At 41.3% G+C, this 15741-nt stretch overlaps 1 protein-coding gene across 3 annotated transcripts in view; it reads left to right on the top strand.

Moving 5' to 3' along the window:
- Positions 1-639: 639 nt before the first annotated feature.
- nell2a (neural EGFL like 2a) overlaps positions 640-15741 on the top strand; it is an 81269-nt gene continuing 66167 nt past the window's right edge. For 2 of the 3 annotated variants that reach the window (XM_039614477.1, XM_031726289.2), the window contains exons 1-5: positions 640-1105; positions 1379-1507; positions 12094-12244; positions 13449-13622; positions 14585-14681. In XM_039614477.1, coding sequence (XP_039470411.1) covers positions 1054-1105; positions 1379-1507; positions 12094-12244; positions 13449-13622; positions 14585-14681 — 603 coding nt within the window. In that variant the 5' untranslated portion in view covers positions 640-1053. Of the gene's footprint in view, positions 1106-1378; positions 1508-9559; positions 9712-12093; positions 12245-13448; positions 13623-14584; positions 14682-15741 lie in introns of those variants that run through there. The other variant, XM_039614478.1, reaches the window with a different exon arrangement.

Below are 15741 nucleotides of genomic sequence, written 5' to 3'. Positions count from 1 at the left end.
CCACTCTATAATCTGGCTGCAGCTTTTCGGACTAATTGTAAGTGGGCGAGAGATGATGGACTAACTACAGCATGCAGTGCTCTAAGTAGTCCAGTTTTAACTTAACAAAGTCAAGGAGTTTTTAGTCCGGAGATGGAAGAAACTGCTTCCAGACTACAGAATTTATTTGTCTGCCAAATTTGAAATTTGAGTCAAAGGTCAAGGTTGCTAACCAGTGTTTTAATAAGATGAGCTGAAAACCCAAGGTTATCCCGTAATAATAACAATATAATAACACACACACACACACAAAGCCCGTTTTTATTTATTTATTTATTTATTTTGCTTTATATAGAATAAAACTGAATAATTTGATTTTTGTCTTGATCGTCGCTACTTCTCGCTTTCTTAAACATTTAAACGTTGACCCTAACCCTAACCCTGAATTTCATGTAAGCTAAGGCATTGACAAAAATTCCTTTTTTTTTTCTTTTTTCTTTTTTTTTTTAGCGATTACAGTAGACATGGGCCAGGATGAGGCGTGGTTGCAATCGAGATGCATGTAATGGATATCAAAGCTTTTCCCATCTTAGGCCACCAGGGGGCTTTGTTGCCCCTCTTTTCCCCCCTGTCTCTCGCTCCTTGACAGGTTTCTCCTCTCCCTTCCTCTCTCCGTCTGCACTCCTTCAGCGCACACAGCTCGTTCTCACTGCTGTAGGAGCGTCTGTTGAGCTGCCGAGGCAGAGCAGCTCGCTTTGTCCGTCCTCTGTCAGCCACCTGTGCCGCGGATGATGCGGATGGAGCAGACCCTGTGTTACATGGAATAATTTCAGCATCATAACTGTTTTTTCCTCCCCCTCTTCCGGATTTGCTTCTCTCCCGTTTTTTTAAAAAAAAAAATTCGCATCACTGGGCATCTAAAGTTGTGATGATGCCTCCGCTCAGCATTTGGGATTGGTAACAGCCTCCCGTGCGAGGGTGATACATCATTCGCATGTGATTGAAGAACGCTATCTCTCGGAAGTGGACAAAACATGGACTAATTTTGCTTTTGGTTTTTTTTATACATTCACCATGAGATTATTACAGCTGTTTCTGATTTCCGGTGTATTTTTCGTCTCCTCAGGTAGGACAAAAGGCTGTCACTGATTTTTAAATGAACCGTTATGTCGCAACATCTTGCTTTTTAAGATGAGATCAGCTTCATTAAATGATGTGCTGTTTTGCTTAACTTGTGACCAAACCTTCTCAGAAATTATCAGCACTTAATCTTAACCTGACCTGACACGTCTCCCCCTGAAACAAACATGATCTTTTTTTTCTAGCATCACAAGACTCTTTTTTTTTTTTTAATAACAGTGGTTTTAAAAAAATAAAATGTTTTCTGTTTGTAAATTAGTTATAGGTTTTGGGGTTGACCCTGCCCTGCGCGTCAGCGTATTTGATGAACTAACGCTTGGAGAAGGCTTTGATGGAGTTACTCAGGTCCAGGGCTTCCACAGCGAGTCTAGAGCTTTCCACTTCCAAGGTACCATAACACACATTCACTCTCTGTCTGAAGTTAAAATGTATCCGGATGAGATGATGTCCATGCAAAGAACATGTTTTCCTATGATAACTACTCATTTCATTTTGTTTATTTCCTTTTGCATGTTTTGTTTACACATCTAGAAAGGCCAACGTGATGCAGCCCAGTAATCCACAGATCCTTAGCTGAGATGCCCGTAGATGTCTGATGTTAGATCATCGAATAATGCTGTGCACCAGATTCCTTTATATGATTCTTGTGTTTGTAATGGCACCTGTGTAACAGACTGTAAACTGCAACATACAGTGCATTATCAGTTTTTCCTCTCTGTTTGGATTTAGCTGGGGGGTGGCCTCAGACTACCACCTGCCTGAACAATAGGCATGTTCGGTTTTCATGAAAAAGTGTTGTGTTGACGGCAAGCGGAGGGGGAGAGATGGGAGGATCATGCAAAGAATCATAGAATGACTGAGCTTAATCAGATTAGGCCGAGACAAAAATCCCGCAGTCACAGTTGATATATGAAGTGAGTCTGGAGAGTGAATGGGCCCCCTGCAAGAATTCACCCATTTGGTGATCTTCTGGAGTGTGTGACTTTGAACAGTTTGCATCGCTAAAAATATGAATGGGCCGCAGAGTGATCATGTTGTCAGCTGCAAGGCAGTGTGTGTAGACTTTCATGCCATTTAGTAAACGGTAGGGTGCAAAACAGAGTTGTCAAAGATGAGGTCGTGCTTGACTTTTTAAATGCTTTTTCACATTTTTTTTTTTTTTTAAATTTCTGCCAGTGTTACGTCTTTGTTACTTGATGTCAGACGCTCATTACAATTCAAATGAAACTGTTAACAGCTCCATCACAGGGATGGAGATGTCTATCATAACCCAGGCAAAAGTAGCAAAAGAGGAAATTGCTTTTTGCTCCCAGATCAGTGGCAAAACAAAAGATATGGCGATGTAACACATCTCCACTAGAAGGTTCTCATCACGGATCACGTAATGTACCAAAGTGACGGCATTGTTTTGGGACAGAGAAACACCACAATCATTTGTCGACTCGTCCCCCCCTCCTCGCTGATATCTTCTAATCTCCCTGCACAACCGCTGAGACAGCGGCACTTCTGCATGGAGCAGCAACTCCAGTATCTTTGTGAAGGCAGGCCATTTGATGTCCTCTGTGTAGACAACACTCAGAAGTGCTCTACACAGGCAGGTAGCAAAGGGAGAGTTAGAGAGAGAGAAACAAAGACAGTTAGTGAAAGAAGCTACCTGCAGGTTTCTTTCTTTCCACAAAATAAAAGGAGAAAAAGAACAACTATTCTGTGATTGGTACCCCTTTGTCATCTTATTTTCCTGCGATACCTTTTGCTAAGTACATACAGTTATCCAGGCGGAGACAGCAGTGTGTTATTTATGGTAGCTTGCCTCCATCCTTCATTTGGGATGTCTATGTTAAGTCGATGATGCTGGGTGAGGGGGAGGCGGGCAGAGCTGCAACGGCAGAACGGACCTGGGCATCTGCTTGTTTGCAATCAGGAACAGAAAGGAGGAGGCACGTTCTGTAAAAGAGAAAATGAGTGCGGGAGCTCGAGAGAAAGAAGCTGGGATGGGGAGGAGAAAGAGAGAGAGAGAGAGAGAAATGCAGAGTAGAGCTGTCTGCCAGCTGTTTGATAGACTGTGCTGATTCCACATGTATGGAGGCTTGGCTAGCTGGGACCAGCAGACAGGCCCACAGTGACATTCCGGCGCTCATTAGATAGCAGGCAGAACATATCCATGGCTGTCCCCTCTGCTGCTTGCCTGCCTGCCCAAAGGGAAGGCTGTTATCTCTGGGTGCTGGATGGAAGCGGGAGGGAGGGAGTGTAGCTGCTGAGAGCTAAGAGAGAAGTGGAAGAGTGTAATTCACAGTATAGAAATATGTGTATGTCCACGTGCAGATAAGCAGCTGTTGTGTTGTGTGCTGTTAGTTTGCTGTATGCTGTTTCTATGCATCTCTGTCTGCTGAATGTGTTTGTTTTGAAAAAAAGGAAATAGGAAAGGAATGAGCAGTGGGGGGATTTCTGTTCAGCGAACCCCCGCTGATGCTTTTGAAGGTAGCTGTCAGAGCTACATTGCATGACATTAGGAGAGGTGGACCTCAGGGACGGGCATAATAAAGGCAGAAAAAAAGGCCCCCTCCCTGCCCCAGGCTACGCTCCTCTCGTGCCAAGGTGATACTCAGGCTCACCACAAAACCATCGCATCATTAGCACTTCCCCCACAGTTTTTAATATCTAGACATCCGTATATCTATCTGTATACACGAGCAGGGAGGGGGGACCACACCCAGAAGCACTACCTTCCCCCAACACACATACACCCACGCTCTCTCCCTCTATGGCTACAAGTGTATGGACCGAACTCATTCAAAGTGCAAACAACACAGTTGCTAGAAGCATTGTTTCAGCTGCAGCACAAAGCTCCCTTGTAATTGTGTTGGTGTGTGTTTATATGAATCCTGGCTGTCTCAGAAGCATGTTTCTGCTCAGGCTGTTTAAACACTGCCAGCGAGGTGTTTCTTTGTATGTTGTGGTGACGGCGCCCCTGGCTCCTGTGACACTAAAGTGTAACAGGATGGAAGAGGCTCGTTTGTAATGCCTTGTTAGTGCGCGCGCTTTTTTGTACATCTGTATGAAGCAAGGAGGAAATGTCGGTTTGTTGTCCGGCATTTCTATGTACATCACAGATGTGCTTCTAGTGCAGAGGCTACACTTACCAGCTGTTCGTAACTATGATGCAGTGAGGTACTGTGCTATAGAAAGATGTAGAGGTTCAAAGGGCAATTCAGTCCTTCAGCGGCAGAGCTCTGGAGAAAGCTTGCGTACAGGAAAGCTGCACTCTGCTGAATCGTATTGAGCAGGTTCACCGGGTGCTGTTCTGCAAACCTCACACTTAAAGGAAGGACAATAAAGCAGAATGGGAAAGTGGCTTCAGGAAATAATAATGCAATTAACACTGGCAAAAGTGGTTAGCGTAACACATCATGCTGAACTTCTGCGTACTTCTTTTCTCTCACTGCAAGTGCTACGTTTGCTGCTTCTCTTCTTTTATTGAAGTTTCATGATGCAAATAGATTAAATTAAAAAGAAAAAAACCCTGAAATAGAGAAGAAAAATGTTATTTAATGTAGGAAAATGTGCCAAAAGAATCCATAAATATTTAAATAGAAAAATGTGCTAATGGGGTAAAACTAGCATACCAATCTAGCTCCGCAGGAGTCCTTAAAATAACTAAGAATCAACACAACTAATTTGGTATTCTACAAAACAGAATGAAATTTGAGGTTAACCTTAGTATGGAGAAAGATCCATTAAAAAAAACACTATTATTGGCGTATTGTTAAACTCTCTGTGCTTGCAGAAGCGTTCAGTTAAAATGAATATTCTACTTCTACTTCTTTTCTAAGATAATAAAATGGCTGACATCACTCAGATTTCCTTTGTCACACTGTCCATGACAGCAGCATTCACTTTCACTGAGATTGAAGCTTTTTACTTTCATGTCAATTCAAATATGCAGAGTTCAGCTAGAGGCTTAAAACCATTTTACCTTCAATAAAACCGTCTAGTTAATAACAGAAAATATGAATCCAAACAAAACCATAATCACTAAGCTCTGAGAAACCTTTTTTCACACTCTGATGCTGAATAGTTAAAAAGGTTCACTTTCTTTTTTGCTAAAAGCATCACTGACACATGTGTAAATTAAAATAAGTTACATGTTAATTTGTTGATCGTATGGACTACTAAAACATCTATATCCAAAGTAATAGAGGAACAGAATCCACATTCCTCTGTCTGCCCCGTGTGAAAATGCTATCCAAAGTTAATCTGAAGCTAACATGAAGCTTTTACAGCCTCAGACAAATCAGTTGGGTTTTCCTGAAGTCAAAGAGTCCTTATTATGAAATTCCTTCTTTGTGGATTCACAGAGTGTTTCCTTGCTGAGCTAACGTAGAGGGATGGGAAAAGAAAGTGATAATTTGGTACTAAAAGAGATTGAGTCTGGAAAATCCCTAGCTGACTGTCTCACACTGCTGTAGCCTCACATTAAGCTGAAGTTCTGAATTTCTGTGTGGAACAAAGATTAGCGATTTTATCCTCATCACTCATATTCTAACAGCATGCAGAAGGCATTGCTTTGTGGCAATATGTGCTGGATTACAGCGACTAGTAATACAGGTTTATTGCATATTGCATATGTGCTGTAAGTGTCCAAGTGGTGTGTATTTTATCTTCAGCGGGCGTGTGTGAAGCACTGAGGAGATGTAGCCTCTAATTTGTTGTGATCTGGTAGGATTGTCAGTGCAGATACTACACTTTAAGGGTGCAAACTGTGCATGCAACTGCCAAATGGACTCTAAGGTAATATAGTATAATCCCAGCCTTAAAATATACATACAGGCATGATTGCATTCAGTTAGGACGAATACAAACCTAAAAAGAAGACTATAATATGTACAGAAACTCATTCTTTCAAGAATTTTCCAGGGCCAAGAGTAATTTTTCTTGAAAGTGTAAGGTAACAAAGGTCTGCTTTATTCTGCCTGAAGCCAATTTTCCAAAAAACATTTTGAAAAACTGTGCACAACTGTGGACAATTTTTTTTAGCAGGTTTCAGAATAAAAACATTTTTAAGACTGAGGGGCTAAAGTTAGACATTAGATGTTAACATAAATGTTAGATGTGAACTTTATTCTTTGCAATCTTTAACACCATAACATTTTGTTCTGCTTAAAAATGAACCAAACAGAATTGTTGGTGAAGCTGAAGCTAAAAGCAAAATTTAGGTCAAAAGAGGTCAGACCAGCTTGCTTTATCCATTCCACCTGCATTTCATATACATATAAAATAATCCCATTTCCTTCGATATACAGCAGTCTTTTCTCTTTCAAAGAAAAGTTGTCCAATCTTTCCTGATGACTGACATTATCCACAACTCCCTGTGGTCAGTCATTTTTGCTTGCTGCCTTCTGAGGCAAACCTGATCCTCTGTTCCACACAGGAGCTCCCGTGACCATGGAGGGGGAGATATTTCTATCCCCCCAGGGTTGTTATACAGTTGGGTGGCTGGAAGGCTGTCATTAGCTCTGTGTATGTGTGAATGTCAGACAGGCGGTCACCGAGGAGGCGATCTGAGAATTGGGAAAAAATTGCTGGCCAAGGCACTCCTGGAGGTGCCCTTGGCTCAGTTTAGTATTTGTTCCAAGAGAGTGGAGACACAGCAGGGGGGGGAGATGGTCCGCCGAATGCAGATTGCCTGAGTGTGGCGGAATATTTAGGAGCTGTAACGACCAACTTTTAGGGGGCTGGTCTTTGTATATGTGTCTAGTGTATGCAAAAGGTACCTTACCGCACACCTCTGCATCCGTTTCTCTCTCTGTGCTGACGCAATGTTTGTTTAGAGTTGTGCAGGCTAGGCAAAATGTTGGCGTTACAGGGTCTGCGTATGTGTTGCTGTCCACACCTGTTCGTCTACGTGCATGCATTCACAGGCGATTGTGCGTGTGTATTGATAGTAATGAAGGGTTTTGAGCTTGCTTCTGGTGGAGAGTTTATCATTATTCTAATCCTCCAAGAGAGAGATTCTCTTGCCTGTCCCTCCCACGCACATCCCTCTACACTCAGGCCAGCAGATAAAATGTCTTGTGTAAAAATGTGCTGTCATTTTTTTTTTTCAAACACAAAACATTGTGTAATATGACAATATGACAAGTTTACATGGTTTATGGCAGCGTTGGGTCTTCCCTCCTCTGATTGCATCAGTGTGTTATTTGGACCCCTCTTGGCTTTATGCATTCTCTGCAGCTCATGGCTCAGTCCCTCTTAACTGATAGGAACATCGCTTATTTGGAAAATGTTGTTGAAGAGTTGTTGCAAAAGATGTAGGAGGTGTTATTTTGTTCTGGCAATCCACTAGAGACCGGAGAACGAAACTCTTCATTATTCGCATAAAAACGAGGCTCTAATCTTCATACTTAATATCAGCGATGCTGCTTTTAGTAGCAGTTTCACTCCGAGAAATTTATAAATCGCTAACCAATGCCTTTTGCGTGGTGGGAAGACAGAAACTCGGCGTCTGTTCACTAGAAAAACTCCCATTCTGTGAGCGCAGGTCGACATGAAAGCAGTGTGTGAGAAGAGGATTGTGGCAAAGCTGGGCGTATCTGGCCTCTCACGCTGTGCTGTGGGGGCACCTGTTCGAAATGCTAAATGTGTTAGCTGATGATTGGTGCGGTTCTGCCAATATTTTTCTATGAGAATAGAGTCTGTGGGTGTGGGTGGGGGTGGATGGGTGAATGGGTGTGCTCGGCTTGTGTACCATGGGTCAGACAAAATAAGACCGTTAGACAGTTAAAGATTAGACGTGAAGCTGAGGGATGGAAATCGTGGCCTGAGTATAACTAATAAAGCAGAATGTACCCAGGAGATAAGATTAGGCTGTAGCCCTAAGCTGTGCTTCCGAGGGATGCTATTGAGCCTGAGGCTTTTGGAGATCTTTAGTCAGCTGATAAAACTCTGTGTGTCTCAAAAGCTGCTTCTTCACTATCAGCTGCTCCTTATAGCCTGTAAACATCGACAACAGATGACGTGAGATGTGTTATTGCACCGAAAATACGCTGATTAGAATTTTATGCACCGTGTCATCATTTTCAAGCTATTTTGTGTTGGTAACTCACATCAGAGTGGTCATTAGGAGCAGGTGGCTGCCCCATCCAGGCACTTGCCAATATATAATCGACCAAAGGCCCCCCCTCAGCAGGGCCTTATTGATTTGGCACACGGGAAAGTTGTCCTACTCATCACAGCACAAACTCATCTACTCGTCTTTCACGTATGTTTAAAGGAATGCAGAGATGCTCCTAATACATATGCTAACTTAATCTTTGCCTGACTGAATTCATTCGGTGTAGACAGATTTTTCCGCTCCATGCCAATGTAGCCTCTACTCGACAAGCCCTTAAAGACCCATATAAAGATGCCCCTTCTCTTAAAGTAATAAGATGGGTGATGAGAGTTGTCCACATATAGCCAATGGCTCATAGCTGCCAAGTTGTAGAGCAGACCAGTAGTAGAGGTTCCTCGATCCTTACCATCCCCCCTGCCTCATCAACCCTGGGCCCCGCCCTGACACCTGCTCCTGCTGTGCTTATTTTGCTCATGATTGAGATGTCATTTTTACTTTCTGTTCAACCCATGTCATGGCAGTAGATTGACCGGTGCATAATATCAAAGACTATTAATATATGGCTGTAAAAGTGTAAAGGAGATTTTCTTAATAAAAGCAATTAAATCTGACTACAGATTAAATTACCATTTAATAATTTGGATGAAAACAAACCAAAAAAAATCATTCTGAGATTATTCTCAGCAGTGCCATTTGGAATTGGTTACTAAGTAGGATCTGTTGATAGCAGCAGATTATTGCTCAGCAGAACCCCTGTTGCAGTCTTTGGACCATCTGTCCCACCCCAGCCAATGTCACTGGGATGATACTCCACTGGTGATGCAAAATGCATGAATGCCTGCCCTGTGCATTTCCTTTGGTGAGAGACAAATCTAGTGTACGTTTTTGTTTAAAGAGAAATGACTCAAAATATGCACCTAATGGGCTTAAAAGCCTGTATCAGAAGAAAAAAAAAAGCTAATGCTTGCACTATAAGTGTACACTGCAAGTACCACAACTGAATCGAAACAGGCCTTTTTTTAAAGCATGCTGTCATTGTGTCTTATGTAAGTGATGAGTATGCGTATTCAGTCTTCATCACAGCGTTGCTTGAAGTTTCACATTGCATTGTGTTAATTGGCTACTCCCACCAGCTGGAAGTAATGCTAATACTCTGAGGAAAAGCCACCATGCTAGCTTCCTGGAGCGCTTAAGTGTGCCAGGGCATCGTGCATGCATCCCGTAGCTGGAAGTGAGCTCTTTGATGTGATTGCTTCTGAGAAACGTCATCTTTTATTGATGCTTCCATTAAAGTAACATAGACGTCTGTGTAGACTTGGAGGGGAGGGAAAGGGGGCACGCTGGTGGAACAGGAGTTTACCAGCTAACTACACACAGAAAATACCCTCCCATCACCACCACACCAGCACCAGCATTACACTTTAACTTATTTTTCCTCTAGTCCTCAGCTTAATATGGCTATTCCAATACTACACCTAGGAGTAAGTAATTTGACCTGATTTTTAAGTTAGCTTGCACCGCTGAGAGAAATCATTATCCCCTTTGGCAAATGATGACAGATGATGAATAATGTTGATATTTTTCAGCAACAGCACTTGTTATTTTCTAAGATATATTAGCAGCAGTTAAGTTATAGTAAACATTAGGGTTGAGCAGTTTTCTCCATAGTCTAATCATCTTATGCCAATAACCAATACCATAGCTGCCATGCAGCCATTGAGATTGAGGTATCTGCTGTACATTGTGCATAGTATGTGGTCCAGACATAAAGAGCACAACTGCACTGTAGCTGCTGGTCAGAGAGACAAAGACAGAGAAGAGGTTATGCCCCATTTCCAGCATAAAGAGAAAGAACCAGCTGGAGAGAGACGTTCACACACAGCCATAAATGATTTACACTTAAAAGTTTGCTTTAGGATTATAGCTCTTTTTATCATAGCTCTGCTAACTTGATCAGTCTGTTTGATGCATAAAGGTGGCTCACCTATCTCTTCCTGCTCTGGCTGTGCTCACCTCACACACAGCAGGGTCTTTTACACCTGGTGACATAAATAAGGTTAAAGATGTGAGATAAACTAGCAACTCTGCAAACACACAGCTACATTAAGCTCTAATTTTGAAAATAGACAGAAATGTTCCTCTTCTGTTTTCTCTTATTTTGAGATGAGAGTGGTTCACAACGGTAATTTGAAAGAGAGCAGAGGTGGCAGCGTGAACTTGTGTGTTCACACAGAAAAACAAGTCAAAAGGAAAAAAAAAAGAACACCTTGATTGGCAAGCTGTTGTCACGCACTCTGACCGTTGTTTATCATCATCCACTGATACAGCCTTAGTGTTGTAGGCGGGTGTAAAGGCCAGAACAACAAGGGCCAAATCATTATGGTAGATGACTAGGTTAGAGCATCTCCAAAATGACAGGGCTTGTGGGGCGCCTTTGACTAGAAGTGGTGAATAGCTGTCGAAGACAGTTTAAAAAATGGATGTAGCTACCGTGACATTACCCGCTGTTTTCTGAAGTCCCATTTTGAAGACTTGATGAGATGAGTGTTTCTGACAAAACACAGGATGTGCGGGATCAACTTTGATATAATTCACAGCTCTTTGAAGATGCTGGAGCTAAAAAATGCTTGTATCAGATGCCACAGAGCATTCTCGAGTCTCTTTGTGTTTATGTGGGTCAATTATCCTACAATACAAAGGACAAACAGCATATTAGACAGAGGTGGTCATCACTGTCCAGCTGGTACAGTATTTGGCAGCAAAGGGTTGTTGCCTATTATTTTTTGCAGGTGGACAACTTCAGAAGTTTTGCTTGAGGTGAGATTCACAGCAGCTGGCCTTTATTAGGAAGTCATGAGTTTACAATAAACTATATATATGAAAAAATCTTAGACCAAAAACAGTACTCAAGCCATTTTCCAAATGAATGCAATAAATGTCAAAGTATTATTGGAAAAAAAGTATTTGACTTGCAGCTTAATAAAGCTTTTAAGCTTGGCACTTTTTTGTTGTTCTTTAGCATTTTGCTCTCACTTTAAAAAATAAACTGAAATTTGTGCCAGTAAGTATGCTCTGAATGTTTAGTGTTGATTTTTATTTCATGAATTTAAATTTATCAGGCTTGTCTTATGTCACTACATGAAGTATTTATAAAATCCCAGCAGAATGTTGTCTAGTTTTCCACAATACAGCAGATTCACCAGAAAACATTTTACTCATAACTTTCACATCAACTAATTTGTTACTGTTACTAAATTGTTAATATTATATACCAATAGTGACAATAGAGTTGACAACAAAAGGAAAAGGAAATGTTGTGTCGATTCACTACTTCAACCAGAACTTCTGTTTTTCGTACATCCTTAAAGGAGCTGAGAAAGAATAGATAACTCAGTTCATTTTTATTTATATAGCACCAAAACACAACAGCGGTCACCTCAAGGCATTGTAATTGAAAGACCAAGATCAGATTACCCCATTACAAGCAAGCAACTCCCTTTTTAATGAGAAGATTCCTCATGTTTCTTCCATCTGTGGTGACTGGTTTGGGAGAGAAGGGAAGAGGGAGACATAATAGGAAACAAAGTATGGAAGAAAGCCAGTGATTAATAATAATTAATGATTAAATGCAAAGTGGTATGTAAGCACAAAGAGTGAAACAAAGTGAGTGAAGAAGAAAAACTTATGGGAAACCCCAGGGAAGACTCAGGGTCTCCTGATCCAGCTCTAACTAAAGACACATGGTTAGTTCTGGAGTTTATTTTCCCAGTGGTGATGTTTTGGTCAGATAAATAGACTGTCTTTCTGAGGACGTACTTATTGATGGTGTTAATAATTTCTTCTAATCCCTGTCTTTAATCCAGGGTCCTCCAGGGAAGTAAAAGCTCCCGTGGAGGTCTCAGAGCAAATGGTCCATAAGCTAAGAGGCAAGAATGAGTTTACTGTGTTGGTGACCCTCAAGCAGGATCACCTGAACTCTGGGGTGATCCTCTCCATCCATCATTCTGAACACAGGTAAGATCACTTCTCGTTTCATCACGTGTAAAACGGCTTTTGTCGAACACAGGTAAAGTGGAGCATTAGCTCATTTTGGATATATTTGCAGACACATGAATGGAATACACTACATAAAAATGCATTTTAAGAAAGTTCGGTGATGCATGTGTATCACTGGGAAACTAAAGTATAGCTCATTTAGTACAGTGAAGCCTGTCAGAATAAATCTCCCTGCCCTATAATTCCAGTTGTGCTCTAAATTTAGTAACTCTCTGTTCTGTCATATGAGCAGACTGAATATTTGTATTTGATAAGCATTTAGATGTTTTACACACTAGTCAAATAAACAAAGAAAATCACCCTGTATGCCAGAGTATTATTCACAGTCCATCAACGATGCAAGCGTCGAGTCTGTAATTGTGAATCGAAAACTGATGAGACACTATCTGCAGTTAGCATGCTAATGTTTTCCATTACTTTGTGGTAGCTGAGCCGTTGGATGATCAGAACAGCAATCTAAATTCCACATAATGCGTTGATTGAACAGTTTGTACATTAAAGTCGGTCCTGAGAAGAGAGCTCACAGGGATTTTAATGACTTTCTCCCACTGATGATTAGCCTTCCCAGCCATTCATATGCAACAAAGCAGCACTGCATGGTTTCATTTAAAACATGGCAGAAATAATTCAGCTAGTGCGTTTATGGAGTCAAGATGAATGTGCATGCATGGCTAGGGGAGAGTAAATCTATTAGATGTGGTTTGCAGATAAATCAATTCCATTGCTACACTGTCTATTTTTCTTTTGAATAATGTTTCCTGAAAATGACTCTTGTTCAAATAAGTCTGTCTTTAAAACGCTGAGGTGATGAGTGTGTATCGGCAGCTCTTTCCATTAGTGTCACTGTGCTGGGTGAATCTCGGTGGTGTGGAGAAGAGGATTCTCCTGGAATACTAATGCTCTAACGTAAAGAGTTGAATCGCTACATGCGGGCCATTGCTGTGTGCTGCTGATGTTGTATTAGACAGCAATACAGCGCCATTATGTTTAGCTTTTAATGTGATCAAATTCTTAATAGAGGAGTTCAGACAGTTTTGCATTTCTTTGTGTGACAAATAGGTTTTTTTTAAGCAACACAACTTTGTTACACTGTAAGATGCTGGAAGGTGTCACAGAACTTACCATGGTTTTTACTAAAGTTGCTGGAACTTTTGTGTTGCAGGTTCCTGGAGCTTGAGAGCAGCGGCCAGCGGAGTGAAGTGCGCCTTCATTATCGCACCAAAGGGCAGCAGGATCACACGGAGGTGTTCCCTTACAGCCTGGCTGACGACCAGTGGCACAAGGTCTCTGTCGCCGTCAGCGCATCTCACGTCATACTACATGTGGACTGTAACAGGTAAGATCCTGGATTGAGGGTCTTCGCTTTCAAAAGGAAAAATACAGATTTAAATGTTGTGTTCTGTATAAGCTTCAAACTTTGCATGTACTAATCTCATGTAACATACCGCGCAAGGACTTTCATTATCTGAATTATCTGATCTGCCGTAATATAATTAATTCACATAAAATCTGTTTTCTGAGTTTCTGCAATGAGTTGCATTTCTAAGCCTTCAACTCATACAGCAATAGATACTGCTATGTTAAATCATGTAAAAATTATTGCAATGACTCCAGGCTTAGAGAGATATGGATTTTAAATTTGGGGAAAAAAGAGATTTCTCATACTGAATTGGCATGTGGTGATTTAATTTAAATAGGACTTTAAATTACTTTAAACTAAGTGATCAAATCTATTCTGTATCATCTTTCAGGGTTTTTTTGTCTGTCTTTGCATGGAAAAATAGAACGTGTAATATCTCTTCAAAAGCAGAAACTCACTGAAAGACAGTAGTGAAACCAAAAATTGTTAGGTAACAATATGACGCTTTAAACTACGGTTTGTGTTTTTAGGCCATGACGTGCTGCGTTGTGTATGGAGTGTGTTCACTTGCTGACACTGGCATGCACGTATCGACATCGGCCATATGTCTCAGGGGTCCGGCGCAGGTTGAACTCACCTTGAGGAAACCGGCGTTTTTACATGCCTCTGCTGTTCACTGTGACATGGGAGTCACTGTTTGTGTGTGATGATCCTTCTTGGCACGATAAGAGAACAGACGGCAACGCCATGTGCATCCAAGAAAGCATGTGGCTATCTATACCCTGCATAGGGAAAGAGTTAACAGAAGGATTTAAAAGGGCAGGACCTGCAGTATTGGGGGGGGGGGGGCATCTTTTCTTCATACGAGCCAAACAGGTCGCATAACTGACTTTTTTGTGATTTTAGCCGTTGACCAATTTATGATTATGTTTTTTCAGGATCTATGAGCGGGTGGTGGAACCTCCCTACATGGATATACCCGAGGATACTTCCTTTTGGCTCGGACAAAGAAACGCTGCTCATGGCTTCTTCAAGGTTAATGCTGCAATAAAAACTTCCTTTCCAGAATATATGCATGCTGATGCCTCTCCTGATCTGTCATTACTAAGCCATAAATGATTCAGAATAGCACAAACAAGTAATTCATCTCAGCTGCGGCACCATCTTTTCACCCCGTACTCAGTCTTGGTTTATACTGTATCCTCTCCCTCTTTGTTTGGCTTGTTTGTTTTTATTTATTATAGCTGTTGGATTTAATTGCATGCATTTCTCAAGGCTTACCATTTTAATTTGAGGGCTGCTCTGCCTACCCTAGGAATTGACATTTTTTTGTCATTGTTTGTTCCCTGTGCCTTAGTCTGCAGCTAAGCCCAGTGCAATTATCTCAGCAACCCCCACAGTGCTTATTTGGGAGAAATCATTAAATAGCCTCTGGACTATGCTCATTAAGCTTAGTCTATAGTATTGTTTTTCAGACAGAGAGACTTATATCGCCTCTTTCAGACTGGACTGCACTCCCGAATTTCCCACCTGGGGAGACTTGCTGGGGCAAAATGTCAGCTTACTAGCAATTCTAACTATTTTAATCAATCTGCTGGTGACTAGGTCTGTGTTTGATGGTGCGGTGATGGCTGTGTGTATGTGTACCTGTTAATGCTTTATACACTGTGTCCTGGCATTTGAATTTCCTCTGTGTTAATTGGTTGATGAAAGAAGCTCTGGAGGTCACCCACTAATCTTGTCACACAGCAGCATCTTTCCTCGCCACTCTGTGAATCCTTGATTAGTTGCTGGGAAGACATCTCCTTTTTTTTCTTTTTCTTTCTTTTTTTAAAAACATTACTTCAGTAGGACACATGCACGCCCACACAGATAGAGAAATGGTCAACGTCTGTATGTGTTAGCTAAAAATGAGAAAATCACAGCCTTAGCGGTAATAGTTAAGACTTTAGGCAGAGCACATGCACTGCTGCTTCTTTACTCAATACGTTTTTGTTTTTTTTTACATTTAGACAATATACATAACTAAATGTCTTATCTAGTAACTGAAGTTTTGAATTCTATCAAGCCAGAATTTTTTAGTAGTTCACTTTTT

Source organism: Oreochromis aureus, linkage group 7 (genome assembly GCF_013358895.1).
Source record: "Oreochromis aureus strain Israel breed Guangdong linkage group 7, ZZ_aureus, whole genome shotgun sequence".
Lineage (NCBI taxonomy): Eukaryota > Metazoa > Chordata > Actinopteri > Cichliformes > Cichlidae > Oreochromis > Oreochromis aureus.
The sequence above is the reverse complement of the archived record's forward strand: the minus strand, read 5'-3'. Positions and strand labels throughout refer to the sequence as shown.